Source organism: Podarcis liolepis (genome assembly GCF_965112155.1).
Source record: "Podarcis liolepis genome assembly, chromosome: 17".
Taxonomy (NCBI): Eukaryota; Metazoa; Chordata; class Lepidosauria; order Squamata; family Lacertidae; genus Podarcis; species Podarcis liolepis.
The window spans coordinates 18,838,386-18,851,519 of NC_139571.1; the positions used below are offsets into that span (position 1 = coordinate 18,838,386).

Sequence of the window (13,134 nt, forward strand, 5' to 3'; positions counted from 1 at the left end):
CAGGTAACTATGGAGCAAGTGGCTTTGCCTTTTCATCAAAGCCCTCCTTATGAAAGGCTAACCGCTTTCCCAATCAAGCAGATCCTTTAATTGGAAAGGGGGAAAAAAAACAGCTAATGAAGACACCCTAAGCGTCTCCCGCAGAAGGAATACTGGCCAATTCCTGAAGACAAAGCGACAGGGACACTCTGTTTTCCACAGCAGATGTGGAACAGCTCACGGATGCTTAACAAGGAGCACGAAAGGAAGCCAAATTCCAAAGTTGTTCTCCAGTGATTTCACTTACGGAAGCCTTCCAAAATAACAGAAGTTGGCTGGCTTCAGATTTGCAAGGCCTGCTGATTTTCTTCTTCTTCACTAAGATCTCTGTCCTCAATTAACACAACTTTGAATTAACACAACAGCCAACTCACACATCCAGGATCTTTTCGCAGTAACCAGCCTGCATTTTCAAAGGGAAGCTGTCCAGCTTGTTGCAGCAAAGCCAACATTTGTGGTGGCCCTTCGTGGAGAACGTCCCACTGAAGTAAGACATGCTTCTGAGTAGATATGCATAGAGTTCTTTTCTTAAAGATTAACATTTATTATTATAGCAATAGTTTTTTTTAACGGACTAAAGTCAGCTTCACAGACTTGGATCAAGTTCACTCATTACATTGAATTAAATAGATGAGTTTTGAATAAATGTGCAATTAATTGCTACTGCTTTGGATTTTATTGTTGCCGCCTTCCTCACCGGGTCCTGCAAACCGCTATTCTGAATAATGTTTGTTTTAATAGTGTGACCACTTTATGGAACCAATGGGGAATTGGCCCAAAAAAGTTTGAGAACCACTGGTCTATAGTTTCAAGAAACATTAGTAGTGATTTCAGGGAAGAGCTTTGCTTGCTTTTCAACACATCAGCCCTGACCATTTGGCTCTACTGCCCTGGGGCTGAGGAGAGTAATAACGGGAGGTGGGGCATGTCCAACGAAGTGCTGTGTGTGCGCCCGCAAATCACAGGTACTCATTCAGCACTGGACAAGGGATAAGCCCAAGATAAACGGAGAACCTCAGAAAGTGTTCAATAGAGCTTTCCAAACTTTTCATGGTGGTGACACACCTTTTAGACATGCATCATTTCGTGACACAGTAATTCAGTTTTAATTGGAAACTGGAGGTCAAGCTAACCCCTTTCCTACCCCAGGAGGAGTGCGGGGAGCAGCGGCGTATTTAGTAGCTTGGGCACCCAGGCGGCTGGGGGCAGGGCAAGCTGGGGCAAAGGTAAAAAAAGGTAAAGGACCCCTGGATGGTTAAGTCCAGTCAAAGGCAACTAAGGGGTTGCTGTGCTCATCTCTCTTTCAGGCCGAGGGAGCTGGCGTTTGTCCACAGACAGCTTTCTGAGTCATGTGACCAGCAAGACTAAACTGCTTCTGGTGCAACAGGTCACCATGATGGAAACCAGAACGCACGGAAACACTGTTTACCTTGCTGTCACAGCAGTACCTATTTATCTACTTGCACTGGTGTGCTTTTGAACTGCTAGGTTGGCAGGAGCTGGGACAGAGCAACAGGAGCTCACCCCATTGTGGGGATTCAAACCACTGACCTTCTGACTGGCAAGCCCAAGAGGCTCATTGGTTTAGACCACCGTGCCACCTGCGTCCCAGCAAGCCGGGACAGGGCAAGCTGTAGGGTGGTATCCTGAGAGGGAGGCGGTGGGCAGATGCAAGCAGTACACTGTCCTTTCGGGCAGGTGCCTCAGCCACAGCATCACTCCCAGGAGAGACGTGTGGCTCGGGTATGCTGCAGGCCCCAGGGTAAGTGCCACCCCCCCCCCCGCAGTCTGGCACTCAGTGTCCCCCATCCCCCTCTGGCGAGCAGCGTTTGCACAACACACCTACACACTGCAGCCGACACACAAGGTCGTGGGCGGCACACAATTTGGAAAGCTCTGGTCTACAAGCTGGAGAAACATTCATAGCATGGGCGTAGCCAAGGGGGGAGGCAGGGAGCGGCAGCTGCCCCCCAAAATCAATAAAAATACATAGCAAACTGAGGTTCTGCCCCCATCCCTAACGGAAGACCTTCCCATCCCCAACAAAAATCCTGATTCCTAGTCATTTCTGCGAAAGGCTTCCTTTGCCTTTCAATCCGCTCCTCCGCCCGTCGAGGGCGTCTCTCTCTCTCTCTCTCCCCCCTCGGGGGAATTTCCCCGCGCGCCAATGGGCGTGGCAACTAGAAGACCACGCCCACACGGTGTAGACCCCGCACGACGGGCACAGGAGAGGTTTCGACTCTGGCCGTCGGGTCCCTCCAGTCTCCGACGTGCGCCTGGCGCGCAAGGACGCGCGTCTCGCCTGTTCCATGGCGACTGGCAACTCCCCCCTGCTGCCTCAGCCGGCGCTGTCTGCCTCGTCGCCCAGGGCGCCCCCTTCTTCTCCGGCGCTGCCCGTGCCGTCGGGGGTGCCCATGCCGCCTTCTTTCCTCCGCCCGCCGAGCCTCTTCGTGCGCGCGGCGGCAGCTGCCGTGGCGGCTGCTGCTGCCGCCGCTGCCAGCGCCGGCCCGTCGCCGTCGGGGGACAGCGGCGGCGGCTGCCGCTCCTTCTCGCGGGCGTCGGGGCTGGAGCGCGGCGGCGGCTACCCTCGCACGCCCAAGTGCGCGCGCTGCCGCAACCACGGCGTGGTGTCGGCGCTCAAGGGCCACAAGCGCTTCTGCCGCTGGCGGGACTGTGCGTGCGCCAAGTGCGCGCTCATCGCCGAGCGGCAGCGGGTCATGGCCGCGCAGGTGGCGCTGCGGAGGCAGCAGGCGCACGAGGAGAGCGAGGCCCGCGCCGGGAGCCAGACGCCGCCGCTGCCGACGGCCGTTGCCCTTCGACGGAGCGCAGACGGACCGGGGAGCGCGAGCGCAGGAGGGGAGCCCGTGCGCCACGGCCACTGCCCGGAGGTTCCGCGCGGACGAAGAGGTGCGACTGCGGGGGTGATGGACGGCGACGGGTCGGGTGGGGACAGGGATTGATGCTGGGCGGGGGGCAGGATTAATGTGGGAGGGGGAGGCAGGGCACCAACCTGTCATCATCCTCTGGCTCAGTCTAGCAGATTCAGAACGAAATGCCTCAATAATAATGCATCTACGGTGTTCCCATGACACTCCCAAATACATAGCATCATATATTGAAATTGGATTCCTAAAGCTTATCATTAGGAAAGCCATAATACCTTGCACAGTATGCAGTATTACCGAAAACAATGCATAGTACAGGATGTTCATTATGACATAGTGCCAGAAGTTACTATTCTCTATCAGTGATGTAAATTACTGACATTCAGCTGAACATTGTTTAGGCCAAGTAGGTTGGATCCATAGGGTTGCCATATTTCAAGAAGTAAAAATCCGGACCCCAAAATTGTTGAGCGCTTTTTTTTTTTTTTTTACAAACCCTACTGCAGACTGTCCCTCACACAGGAAATCGTAGTGACTAAAGGTGCAAACCACCAGGAATTTCTCTAGTAGAAACTACATAAAAATAAAGTGGGAATGCTGTTGTCTTCATTTGCAGGCAATGGGGGCTGGTATTAATAATTTTTATTATTTGCAAGGCGGATTCTCATCCTTGGTTTAGTTTTTTAAAACTGGCAAAACCACGAGTCGTTACCTGTGTAGATCTCAGTGGGTATTTCACGTTTTCCTGTTTATACTTCCAGCTGCAGTAAGAGCACAGGTTGCATGGCTGCACTTGTATGCGTGGGAAGCCCTGCTTGGGTGTCTTGCCATATGTGCAGAATAAATGGATACAGTGCTGGGCCAATAAATGGTAGTTGTGTAGAAAATCCAACATGTGTAAGCATGGCTGTGCTCCTAGTGCTATTAGCTTAATTCTTAAGTATGTTAACTCATGAATAGAATTTCCAAAGGGATTGCATTGCATATATAATGCCAGTAAAAAAGAGAAAGACGTGTGGTCACTTTAATTCCTCTGTATCGGGGGTGCCCAAACTTTTTTCAAAGGAACATGCTCAAGTTGTTGACCTTTTTTAAGGATTTGAGTTCTTTTTCGGATTTTACCCCAGGAGATAAACTGCTGGATTAGGCCCCTGAGACGGGCTTTGGACATGCCTGCTCTATATGGTGCACAGCTGTGAATACAGAAGGGGGGGTGACAGAGAAGGAGGGAGACATGGATATTGGATGTGCCTTATAAGCTCACGAGTATTTGATTCCATGTCTAATTTTCTTTTGCAGAAGAGAAGATTCAGAAGTACGGCTTTCACTACAGTGAACCAAGAAGCTCTGCAGCCTACTTGCAGATACCTTCCTTGAAGTCTTCCCCTGAAGCTACTGGAGACCATAAGGAGAACTCTTCTGGTCCACAGATTTCAGGTAAAGAGATGACCATTTGTCCTTCAGGTGCCGATGACTCGTTAAAAGGCACCGATAGTTCAGCATCTTTGTCTTCATCAGACATGGAATCGGGGAATGAAAGCGAGCGTCTCAAGGACTTTGTTGCTTCCACTTCCAGCATCCCTTCTCCTCCTCCTCCTCCAGCTTCTAGCACTTCAAGACGCAGAGACCCGCTTGATATCCTTACCAAGGTCTTTCCAGATCACAAGCAAAGCAGATTAGAGAGAGTCCTGCAGTTCTGCAGAGGAGACATAGTCCAAGCTATAGAGCAGATACTGAATGTGAATGAACAGAAGCAAGAACTTGCAACCTCACCATTGCCAGGATGCAGCGTCCTCCAGCGAGCCTCCGATTTTAGCCTCCTAGGAATCGATGTCAGGGCACTTGGCAATAAATCAGCCTTTTCTCCTCTACAAAGCAGTCCAGCTTCCTTTGGGAACGAGGCGAATCTTTATGGTCTAAGCCCTAGACTGGGAATTGGACCTTTGAGAGTGGCATATTCCCCACCTGGGAGAGCCTTACCTGGAATGATGCCATCCTACCTTAGGACAGGACTGTTTCCTGCCTTGCCTTTCCACCCAGCAATCGACTATTCCTTTTCAGGAATGATCAAAGGTGCATCTTACTTCCCCAATAAAGACAGTTGTCAGTAGCAAGATCTACACTAGACTCAATGAAGAACACAAATAGTGTATGCATCAAATCTTGATTATTATTTTTGGGTAGTACTTATTTAAGTTGGGTTGTCATTGCTTTTGGACCTTGTGGCTTGTATCCACTGCAGCTCTCAAGTAGCTGCCACATCGGCACAAGGTTTTCAAGGGATGCGGGTGGCGCTGTTGTCTAAACCACCGAGCCTCTTGGGCTTGCCGATCAGAAGGTTGGCAGTTCGAATCCGCACAACGGGGTGAGCTCCTGTTGCTCTATCCCAGCTCCTGCCTACATAGCAGTTTGAAAGCACACCAGTGCAAGTAGATAAATAGGTACCGCTCCGGCAGGAAGGTAAACACTGTTTCCGTGCGCTCTGGTTTCCGTCACAGTGTTCCGTTGCGCCAGAAGCAGTTTAGTCATGCTGGCCACATGACCTGGAAAGCTATCTGTGGACAAACACCGGCTCCTTTGGCCTGAAAGCGAGATGAGTGCCGTAACCCCATAGTTGCCTTTGACTGGACTTAACCATCCGGGGTCCTTTACCTTTACCTTTTTACAAGGTTTTCACTTGTGCAATGGGACTCCCCCGCACCTTCTCCTCCTTCTCAGCACACCGTTTAAATCTATTCTGGGTTTCCCCGCAACCCTCCAGAGCAGATTTGGGGATGGCACAGGGGGAACAGAAAGGAAGAAAGTCCTGTTGCAGAAATGGAAATCCTTGTCCTATTTGATGGTTATTTAGTGCTGCTCTGGATACAAGCCCAAGTTCCAAGAAGTGCCTTCTGCTAATGAAGAGCAAATAAGCAAAGAAGAACAAAGAATCTTGTGGCAACTTAAACTAGCAAAGTCCCTTTAGTCTTTTTTGCTGCAACAGACTAACACCGTTACCCCTCTAGCTAATCAGTAGTTTCTAATGCTTTATTATTATTATTTTTTAAGCAGGATTTAATGGGATTCCTTATTTTGACATAAAACAGATTGAAAGCTGAGAAAAATCCAGAATACCAGCTGTTAAGAGATAATTTAAAATCAGCACTGATTTTAAAGATGAGCTTTTGTATACATATTTTTCATGTTTATACTTTTGGGGAAGAAAAAAATAAATAAAGTGACATTTAAGAGGTTGTGAGTGAAGATTGAAGTTGAAACGTGGAAGAAATCCAATGCATATTCGCTGTTGGACTCCCTGTTGTCCTTTCCCTAGATATTTGATGTGTTCAGTGTTTTTAAATTGGAATATTTCCCCCCAAATACAGACACTTGATTCAAAAAAAAAAGGATCTTAAATGTATGATATTGAGAGCAGTTGGATACCGGGCATAATAAACTGTTCTATCAAAAGTGATCAGGAATTGGGTGCATAAGCACTCTTTTATGATGTGGGTTTTGGTTCCCAGGCATGAAAAAAATACAAGAATGGCCTGGTTTGGATGTAATGCTCAATTTAGGTTTAGCATTGTGTGAATGAGCCTCATCTTTCATAGAATCATAGAATCATAGAGTTGGAAGAGACCACAAGGGCCATCGAGTCCAACCCCCTGCCAAGCAGGAAACACCATCAGAGCACTCCTGACATATGGTTGTCAAGCCTCTGCTTAAAGACCTCCAAAGTAGGAGACTCCACCACACTCCTTGGCAGCAAATTCCACTGTCGAACAGCTTTTACTGTCAGGAAGTTCTTCCTAATGTTTAGGTGGAATCTTCTTTCTTGTAGTTTGGATCCATTGCTCCGTGTCCGCTTCTCTGGAGCAGCAGAAAACAACCTTTCTCCCTCCTCTATGTGACATCCTTTTATATATTTGAACATGGCTATCATATCACCCCTTAACCTCCTCTTCTCCAGGCTAAACATGCCCAGCTCCCTTAGCCGTTCCTCATAAGGCATCGTTTCCAGGCCTTTGACCATTTTGGTTGCCCTCCTCTGGACACGTTCCAGTTTGTCAGTGTCCTTCTTGAATTGTGGTGCCCAGAACTGGACACAGTACTCCAGGTGAGGTCTGACCAGAGCAGAATACAGTGGCACTATTACTTCCCTTGATCTAGATGCTATACTCCTATTGATGCAGCCCAGAATCTTTCTTCCTGTAGTATGGATGCAAGGAGGAAAATTAAAGCTTTCACTAGGATTTTCAGCTAACCAGCTTAGGCATCCATCTGAACCCTCAGCGGGTTAATCTTCCTGTTGGTTTCTTCAAACAAGACAACATCATAGACCATGGTCTGCATTTGACATGTTTTAGCAAACCTTTGTTTAGGTGTGAACCTAACACTAAACTGCAGCTAGTTAAAAACAAAAGTTAAGTCTTCCGATCTCCTTTTCTCAGTTGTGCCAGAGGAGAGAGGGTAGGAGAGAACTAATGAGGCCATATCATATTTCATCCAAATGCAGCAAGTGTGCTAAGCACTATTTATACATTGTCAGAAGAGGATCTGAAGGCGCATGAAGAATTTCTGCTTCCGAAGCTTAGCATGCGTAGCCCAGTAAGCTGCCTGGATAGAAACCATGTCTGCTCAGAGTTGCTTTCAGAGAAGTGTGCCATGCCTTAAATGGCTGATGAATGCAATGATAGGGGAATTTGAAATGGGTAAAAGTGACTGCTCTGATTGTGTGGGATAGGGTGCAGTTAAAAAAATGGTTTCTGCTTGCATAATTGTGTAGGGCGGGGAGTTATTTGAGCATTTGGCAGAAACATGTATATACCGTAAATGCCTAAGTCCAAAATTATGACATTACAGAAGTGAATATTGTCAATGACTGTTAGAGGCTATACAGAGAATATACTGTACTTGCAGAGTATTCATGTTCAGGGCTGGATTTAGGTTTGATGAGGCCCTAAGCTACTGAAGGTAATGGGACCTTTATATGTCCAGCTGTCCTTTGCCAACAACAAATTGTCACTGTTTTTTGTCTTGAATATATGCTATATGGTAATTCATGGACCTCATAGGTTTCTAAAGCCATTTGAACATAACAAAACAGGACCCTAACACAACACAAAACACTGTTGCTGTATGTAGGTTTTGTTTTATTTGTTTTTTATCTTATATTTTGGAAATGTACATCCAGTTTTTTTTCCTTTAAATTTTTAGCCCCCCTAAGCTATAGCTTGTTTAATTTATACATAAATCCAGCACTGTTCATGTTAAGGGATTGTCAGGACTCTTTGGTGAAAGCAATCAGTTTTCTGCATTTTTGGCGTTCACTCTGTCATCCATACAGAGAGATAAAGAGATAGTAAGGCCTGCAAAAGCTACTTGAAAGTAAAATATATGCACATAAGGAATCTAACCCATCTCCAGAGTAGGATGAAAGCCATCTCTCCATCTATGGTGATTTCCCAGGGTGTGATAAAAAAGAGGTTTTATGAAACAGACTAAGCATTTTTGTTTACAATGCGTTTTGAAAAAAACAAATCTCTTTATCATGTTACGTGTACCACATCTTACATAAGCTTTTCAGACAAAGATCAGGGATACATCCTTGTATGTTCTGTGTCTATTAAAGAGCTTGAAAAAGTCAGTGGAATAGTTTGTGCAGGAGTATTCATGAAGCTTGCTTATTTCCCCATCTTTTCTGTCTATTGAAAAAACTAATAAAATAAAAAATAAAATAAAACAACAGCCCACTGGTGATCTACAGGCTAGAGCTTTCTTATGTTTGAGCAGAACTTTGTTATGGAAACTTTTACTTAGTGGTGGCGATACATTAGCAATATTTTGTTCATCTGTCTCTCCCTCCCCTATAAAATCATTTGCAGACAAACTGATTCTGGGACTGAATTTCATGTGTAGCAGAATAGCTACCATGCTGTCATCTTAAAGTCAGGCCTCCTGGGGTGTAAACAAGTCCAGAATATGGTGTTTCTCTTACCCACAGGGCACTTCATGTTTACAGAGAACCTAGGATTAAATCTGTTTATATTCCTACGTTTATATCCCTATTCACAAGTTTTGCTCTGACTTTTTGGGCCAGTTGAAAAATGTGGGTTATTAACCTGAATATTTGTTCCTGGTGTACAGCCGTTCTGATACATTTATTAAACTTTCTCATGAATGTCCAGATTCCCCCTTACACCATGGACTTCTTCATTTCATAGCTCTGTGGAAATCTTCCTTTAACCGAATTAGCTTCTAAAGCCAGCGATCTCCATCTTGTGGCCACTCACGTTCATTGCAATTTAAGAAACTAATGAAATGAGGTGTGTGTGTTTTGTTTGACAAGCAAACCCAAACCAATAAGAGCTGGGGTTATATTTTTTGATCCAGTTAAAGTTAACCACAGACAAGAGTTGGCAGCCATTAGTTCAGCATTTTATCCAGAAGGGTAAACCTTAGCCTGGTTAAATATTACATGCAAAGGGTTGGAACGAGAGTCCATTACAGGTTACATACACTTCAGGTTACATACGCTTCAGGTTACAGACTCCGCTAACCCAGAAATAGTGCTTCAGGTTAAGAACTTTGCTTCAGGATGAGAACAGAAATCATGCTCCGGCAGCAGCAGGAGGCCCTATTAGCTAAAGTGGTGCTTCAGGTTAAGAACAGTTTCAGGTTAAGAACGGACCTCTGGAACAAATTAAGTACTTAACCCGAGGTACCACTGTAAATGCAAAGCTCCCTGAGAAATTATAGCAACCTTTATTCTCACAAAACTATCTGGTGATTAGTGATGCATTTTGTAAATTTTAGGAAAAATAACTTGGTGAACTCCCAACAGGATCGATCCGTCTATGGATGTATATTATGAACATATTTAGACAATGGCTTATCCTGAAAAAATAGTCTGAAAGCATTCTTAGGAAGGGAAAATCCCAAATTGAATGAGTTTGATAAAAAGAAAAGCACATAATCGAAGGCCTCTTCCTTCTCCCCACATTGCTGTCGCTTTCGGTTAAAACTGACAGTTTATAAACAGTACCATGGTCAGCGCCATCGTCTGGCTGAAACCTGCCTCTTATTTCTCTGCAAGCGCTTTCCCCTAACGTAAGTGGGAGAAGGAAGTGAGCAGAGAGTTGCAGTGAGGATAGTTTAAGTCTCTGCATGTATGAAACAAACACAACACAACAGTCTCTGCTCTCTTAAATTGCTTAAATGTGAACCAGCATTTCAGGCATTGACTGATATAGCATAAGCCCTTTTTTACAGATGAAGCAGAGAAATCTGCAGAGGAATCCTAGAGCAGGGTGCCGAAAAACCCAATTGGGTGTCCCACCTGTTAGGTTTTGTGTTTGATTTCCAGATCAATTAAGAGATGACCTTGCTGTCTACTGTGACCAAAGAGGTCATCTTCCTCCATGGCACAGCCTACCTTTGAACAGCTCTCTTCCAACTGGTTCTAACTATAGTGTTCTTAAAAAGTAGAGACATCACCTTGTGATGTCTCTTAAAAGTAGGGACATCACCCTGCCAACAAAGGTCCGTATAGTAAAAGCTATGGTTTTCCCAGTAGTGGTGTATGGAAGTGAAAGCTGGACCATAAAGAAGGCTGATCACCAAAGAATGGATGCTTTTGAATTATGGTGCTGGAGGAGACTCTGGAGAGACCCATGGACTGCAAGAAGATCAAACATGTCCATTCTTAAGGAAATCAGCCCTGAGTGCTCACTGGAAGGACAGATCCTGAAGCTGAGGCTCCAATACTTTGGCCACCTCATGAGAAGAGAAGACTCCCTGGAAAAGACCCTGATGTTGGGAAAGATGGAGGGCACAAGGAGAAGGGGACGACAGAGGATGAGATGGTTGGATAGTGTTCTCGAAGCTACCAGCTTGAGTTTGACCAAACTGCGGGAGGCAGTGGAAGACAGAAGTGCCTGGCCTGCTCTGGTCCATGGGGTCAAGAAGAGTCGGACACGACTAAACAACTAAACAACAACAACATAGTGTTCAAAACTGGAGCAATGGTTCACACCAAGCTGGTGCAGGAAATGCTACAGCCTGCTTCATTTATTCTTCATTTGCCTGCACAGTTAATTTTTTCCAGGAGGTGTGAGTTGGCTGAGTTGAAGCCAAGACAAGCTGCCAGTCAGCTCACACTGCCAACTTCTCCTTCCCCGGGGAGAAAGAGTATGATGTATGCAGTTGCTCTTTTAGAGGAGCTAGAGTTTTGTCTCGCCATCTTATTAGAAGCCCCGTCTTTTTGTTGCAATGTGCCACAAATTATCTGTACCTGACTGTCAGCCCCACACTGCTCACTTTGATGCTGAAATGTATGTCAGTTTCATTCATAATTTTCTTCCATAGCTACATCAGATTAACGAATTGCTTAAGATAAATAGGAAAAATGGCTTTGCGGAACAAAAGTATCAGTTTACCAAAGACCTATTACATACAAATGTAAAAGTATTATAAAAAATGTACAAACTGCTCTTGGAGTGGGAAACTAAAGAGGATTTTGTGAAATCAGGCACAAGATGTGGGTCACAAGATTGATTGCGTGGCAAGTCCCCCTCCCCCATGTGAAATAAAGACACTAGACACGGTATTTAAGGTTAATGGGCATGAAAAGGCCACAACTTTATTGATTACAGAATTGAAAGGTATTGGCCTTAGGCATTGGCTCCTAACAACTCCCCGGGGACCGGGAAGGGTTGTCCACAAGCCGTGGGAGTCCTGTTGAAGTACGCCAACTAGGATCCCAGCGGGTGTCACCGCTCTGGGGCATGCCGGAGGCCCTTACCTCCCAAGGTTTCAGACAAGGCAACGCCCCCCGGAGTCCTCTACCGGACTACCCTTAGCCTTGGGGAAGGTGATGGGTTTTCCTTCCCCCTTTCATTTGCATAACAATTGACCCCTGCCAATGCCTAACCGCCAACACCAAAAGTTGTGACGTTTGCTACGAGGTAGGCGAAAAAACCAAAAGGCTCGAAGAGTGCCAACTTGGAAAAATTCCTACCAGGCCCCTTGCGGCGACCAACCGAAGTCCATAGCAAGGTCAAAGCAACCTAAACCTAAAGGGTGGGTGGGATGGGAAAAAACCCGCTCAGCTGGAAGGGGCAAAGAGGGCGGTCCCCGGGCGTGCCTAGCCTTAAATAGGCTAGACCACGCCTCCCCGGTCCACTGATTGGCGGGCCGGGTCGCCGACACGCCCGGGGATTCCCTACTCTCGCGGGGGCAAAGGCTAGCCCCCGCGTGAGGATGTGGGAGGATTTTCTGCCCGCAACCCCCTCTCCTCCCAGGTCAGGAATGGCTTTATGAATTATGGGGAAAGTTGTGGAAGATGAATATGAATTTCATGGCAAGTTTTGCGATGAAAGAAAATATGACGAAAATGGCCCACAGATGGTATTTAACAACCCAACAGATTGGTGAAAATGTCCAAAAAAGAAAAAGGTATATGTTGGAAGTGTAATGAAAATGACCCCCCCATGTGGTGGTCCTGTAAAATAATTAAGGAATGTTAGGAAACTATATACAATGAATTAAAAAAAGATACTTTAAAAAACTTTTCCCCAAACACCTGAGTTTTTCCTCTTGGGGATGGTAACAATGGTTGTCCCCCCAAAACAAAAGAGTTTATATGCCACTGCTGCAGCAAGAATCTTATTGGCACAAAGTTGGAGAACAAGTCTAGTACCTACTAAGGAAGAAAGGCATTGTAAAATATTTGAATGTTCTGAACTGAGTGGTCTGACGAACAGGATAAGAGAAAATGATGATAAGGAATATAAGGAGGGATGGACAATGTTTATTGAATATTTTAAGAACCAGTATAGACAAATACATAGCTTAGCAGGTCTCGACTGAATCCAGCAGAGTTGGAGTTTTTAATAGATAACAAATTGGATGATTAAAAAGATGTGGATTACGTGGAGTAGAAGAAAAGCGAAGGAACCAGGAAAAGGGTGGAAGGGAGGTGATATGGTATATGTATATACGCTGCATTTGGTATGAAGTTGTAAGTGAGGGAGGGAGAGGGGGGGGGTTAAAGATGCTCTCTGTTCCTGTTCTTGAAAATGCAAATAATTATAAAAAGAAAATAATAATAATAGTTTTCTTCCACAAGCTGCCCATCACTGCTGTAGCACATGGACAACCTTAACAGACTGCAGTGCCTGGGATTCTTTGGAAGAAGCCGTGACTGTTTAAAGTCGCGTGAATCTTC

The 13,134-nt window shown here is 45.7% G+C and overlaps 1 protein-coding gene across 1 annotated transcript; it reads left to right on the forward strand.

Annotated features, from left to right (window-relative positions):
• The first annotated feature begins 1,955 nt into the window (after positions 1 to 1,955).
• On the forward strand, positions 1,956 to 6,507 carry DMRTA1 (DMRT like family A1). The gene is made up of 2 exons (XM_083482296.1): positions 1,956 to 2,946; positions 4,224 to 6,507. Exons 1-2 carry the CDS (start codon positions 2,349 to 2,351, stop codon positions 5,033 to 5,035), a joined length of 1,410 nt encoding a protein of 469 aa, XP_083338422.1. The 5' UTR covers positions 1,956 to 2,348; the 3' UTR covers positions 5,036 to 6,507.
• Positions 6,508 to 13,134: the final 6,627 nt, after the last annotated feature.

Bases quoted from the DNA above. Each gene is read 5' to 3' on its own strand.
- DMRTA1 (XM_083482296.1), top strand. From the start codon at position 2,349: ATGGCGACTGGCAACTCCCCCCTGCTGCCTCAGCCGGCGCTGTCTGCC. The intron at 2,947-4,223 runs GTGCGACTGCGG...TTTCTTTTGCAG, and splicing joins GGTTCCGCGCGGACGAAGAG to AAGAGAAGATTCAGAAGTAC.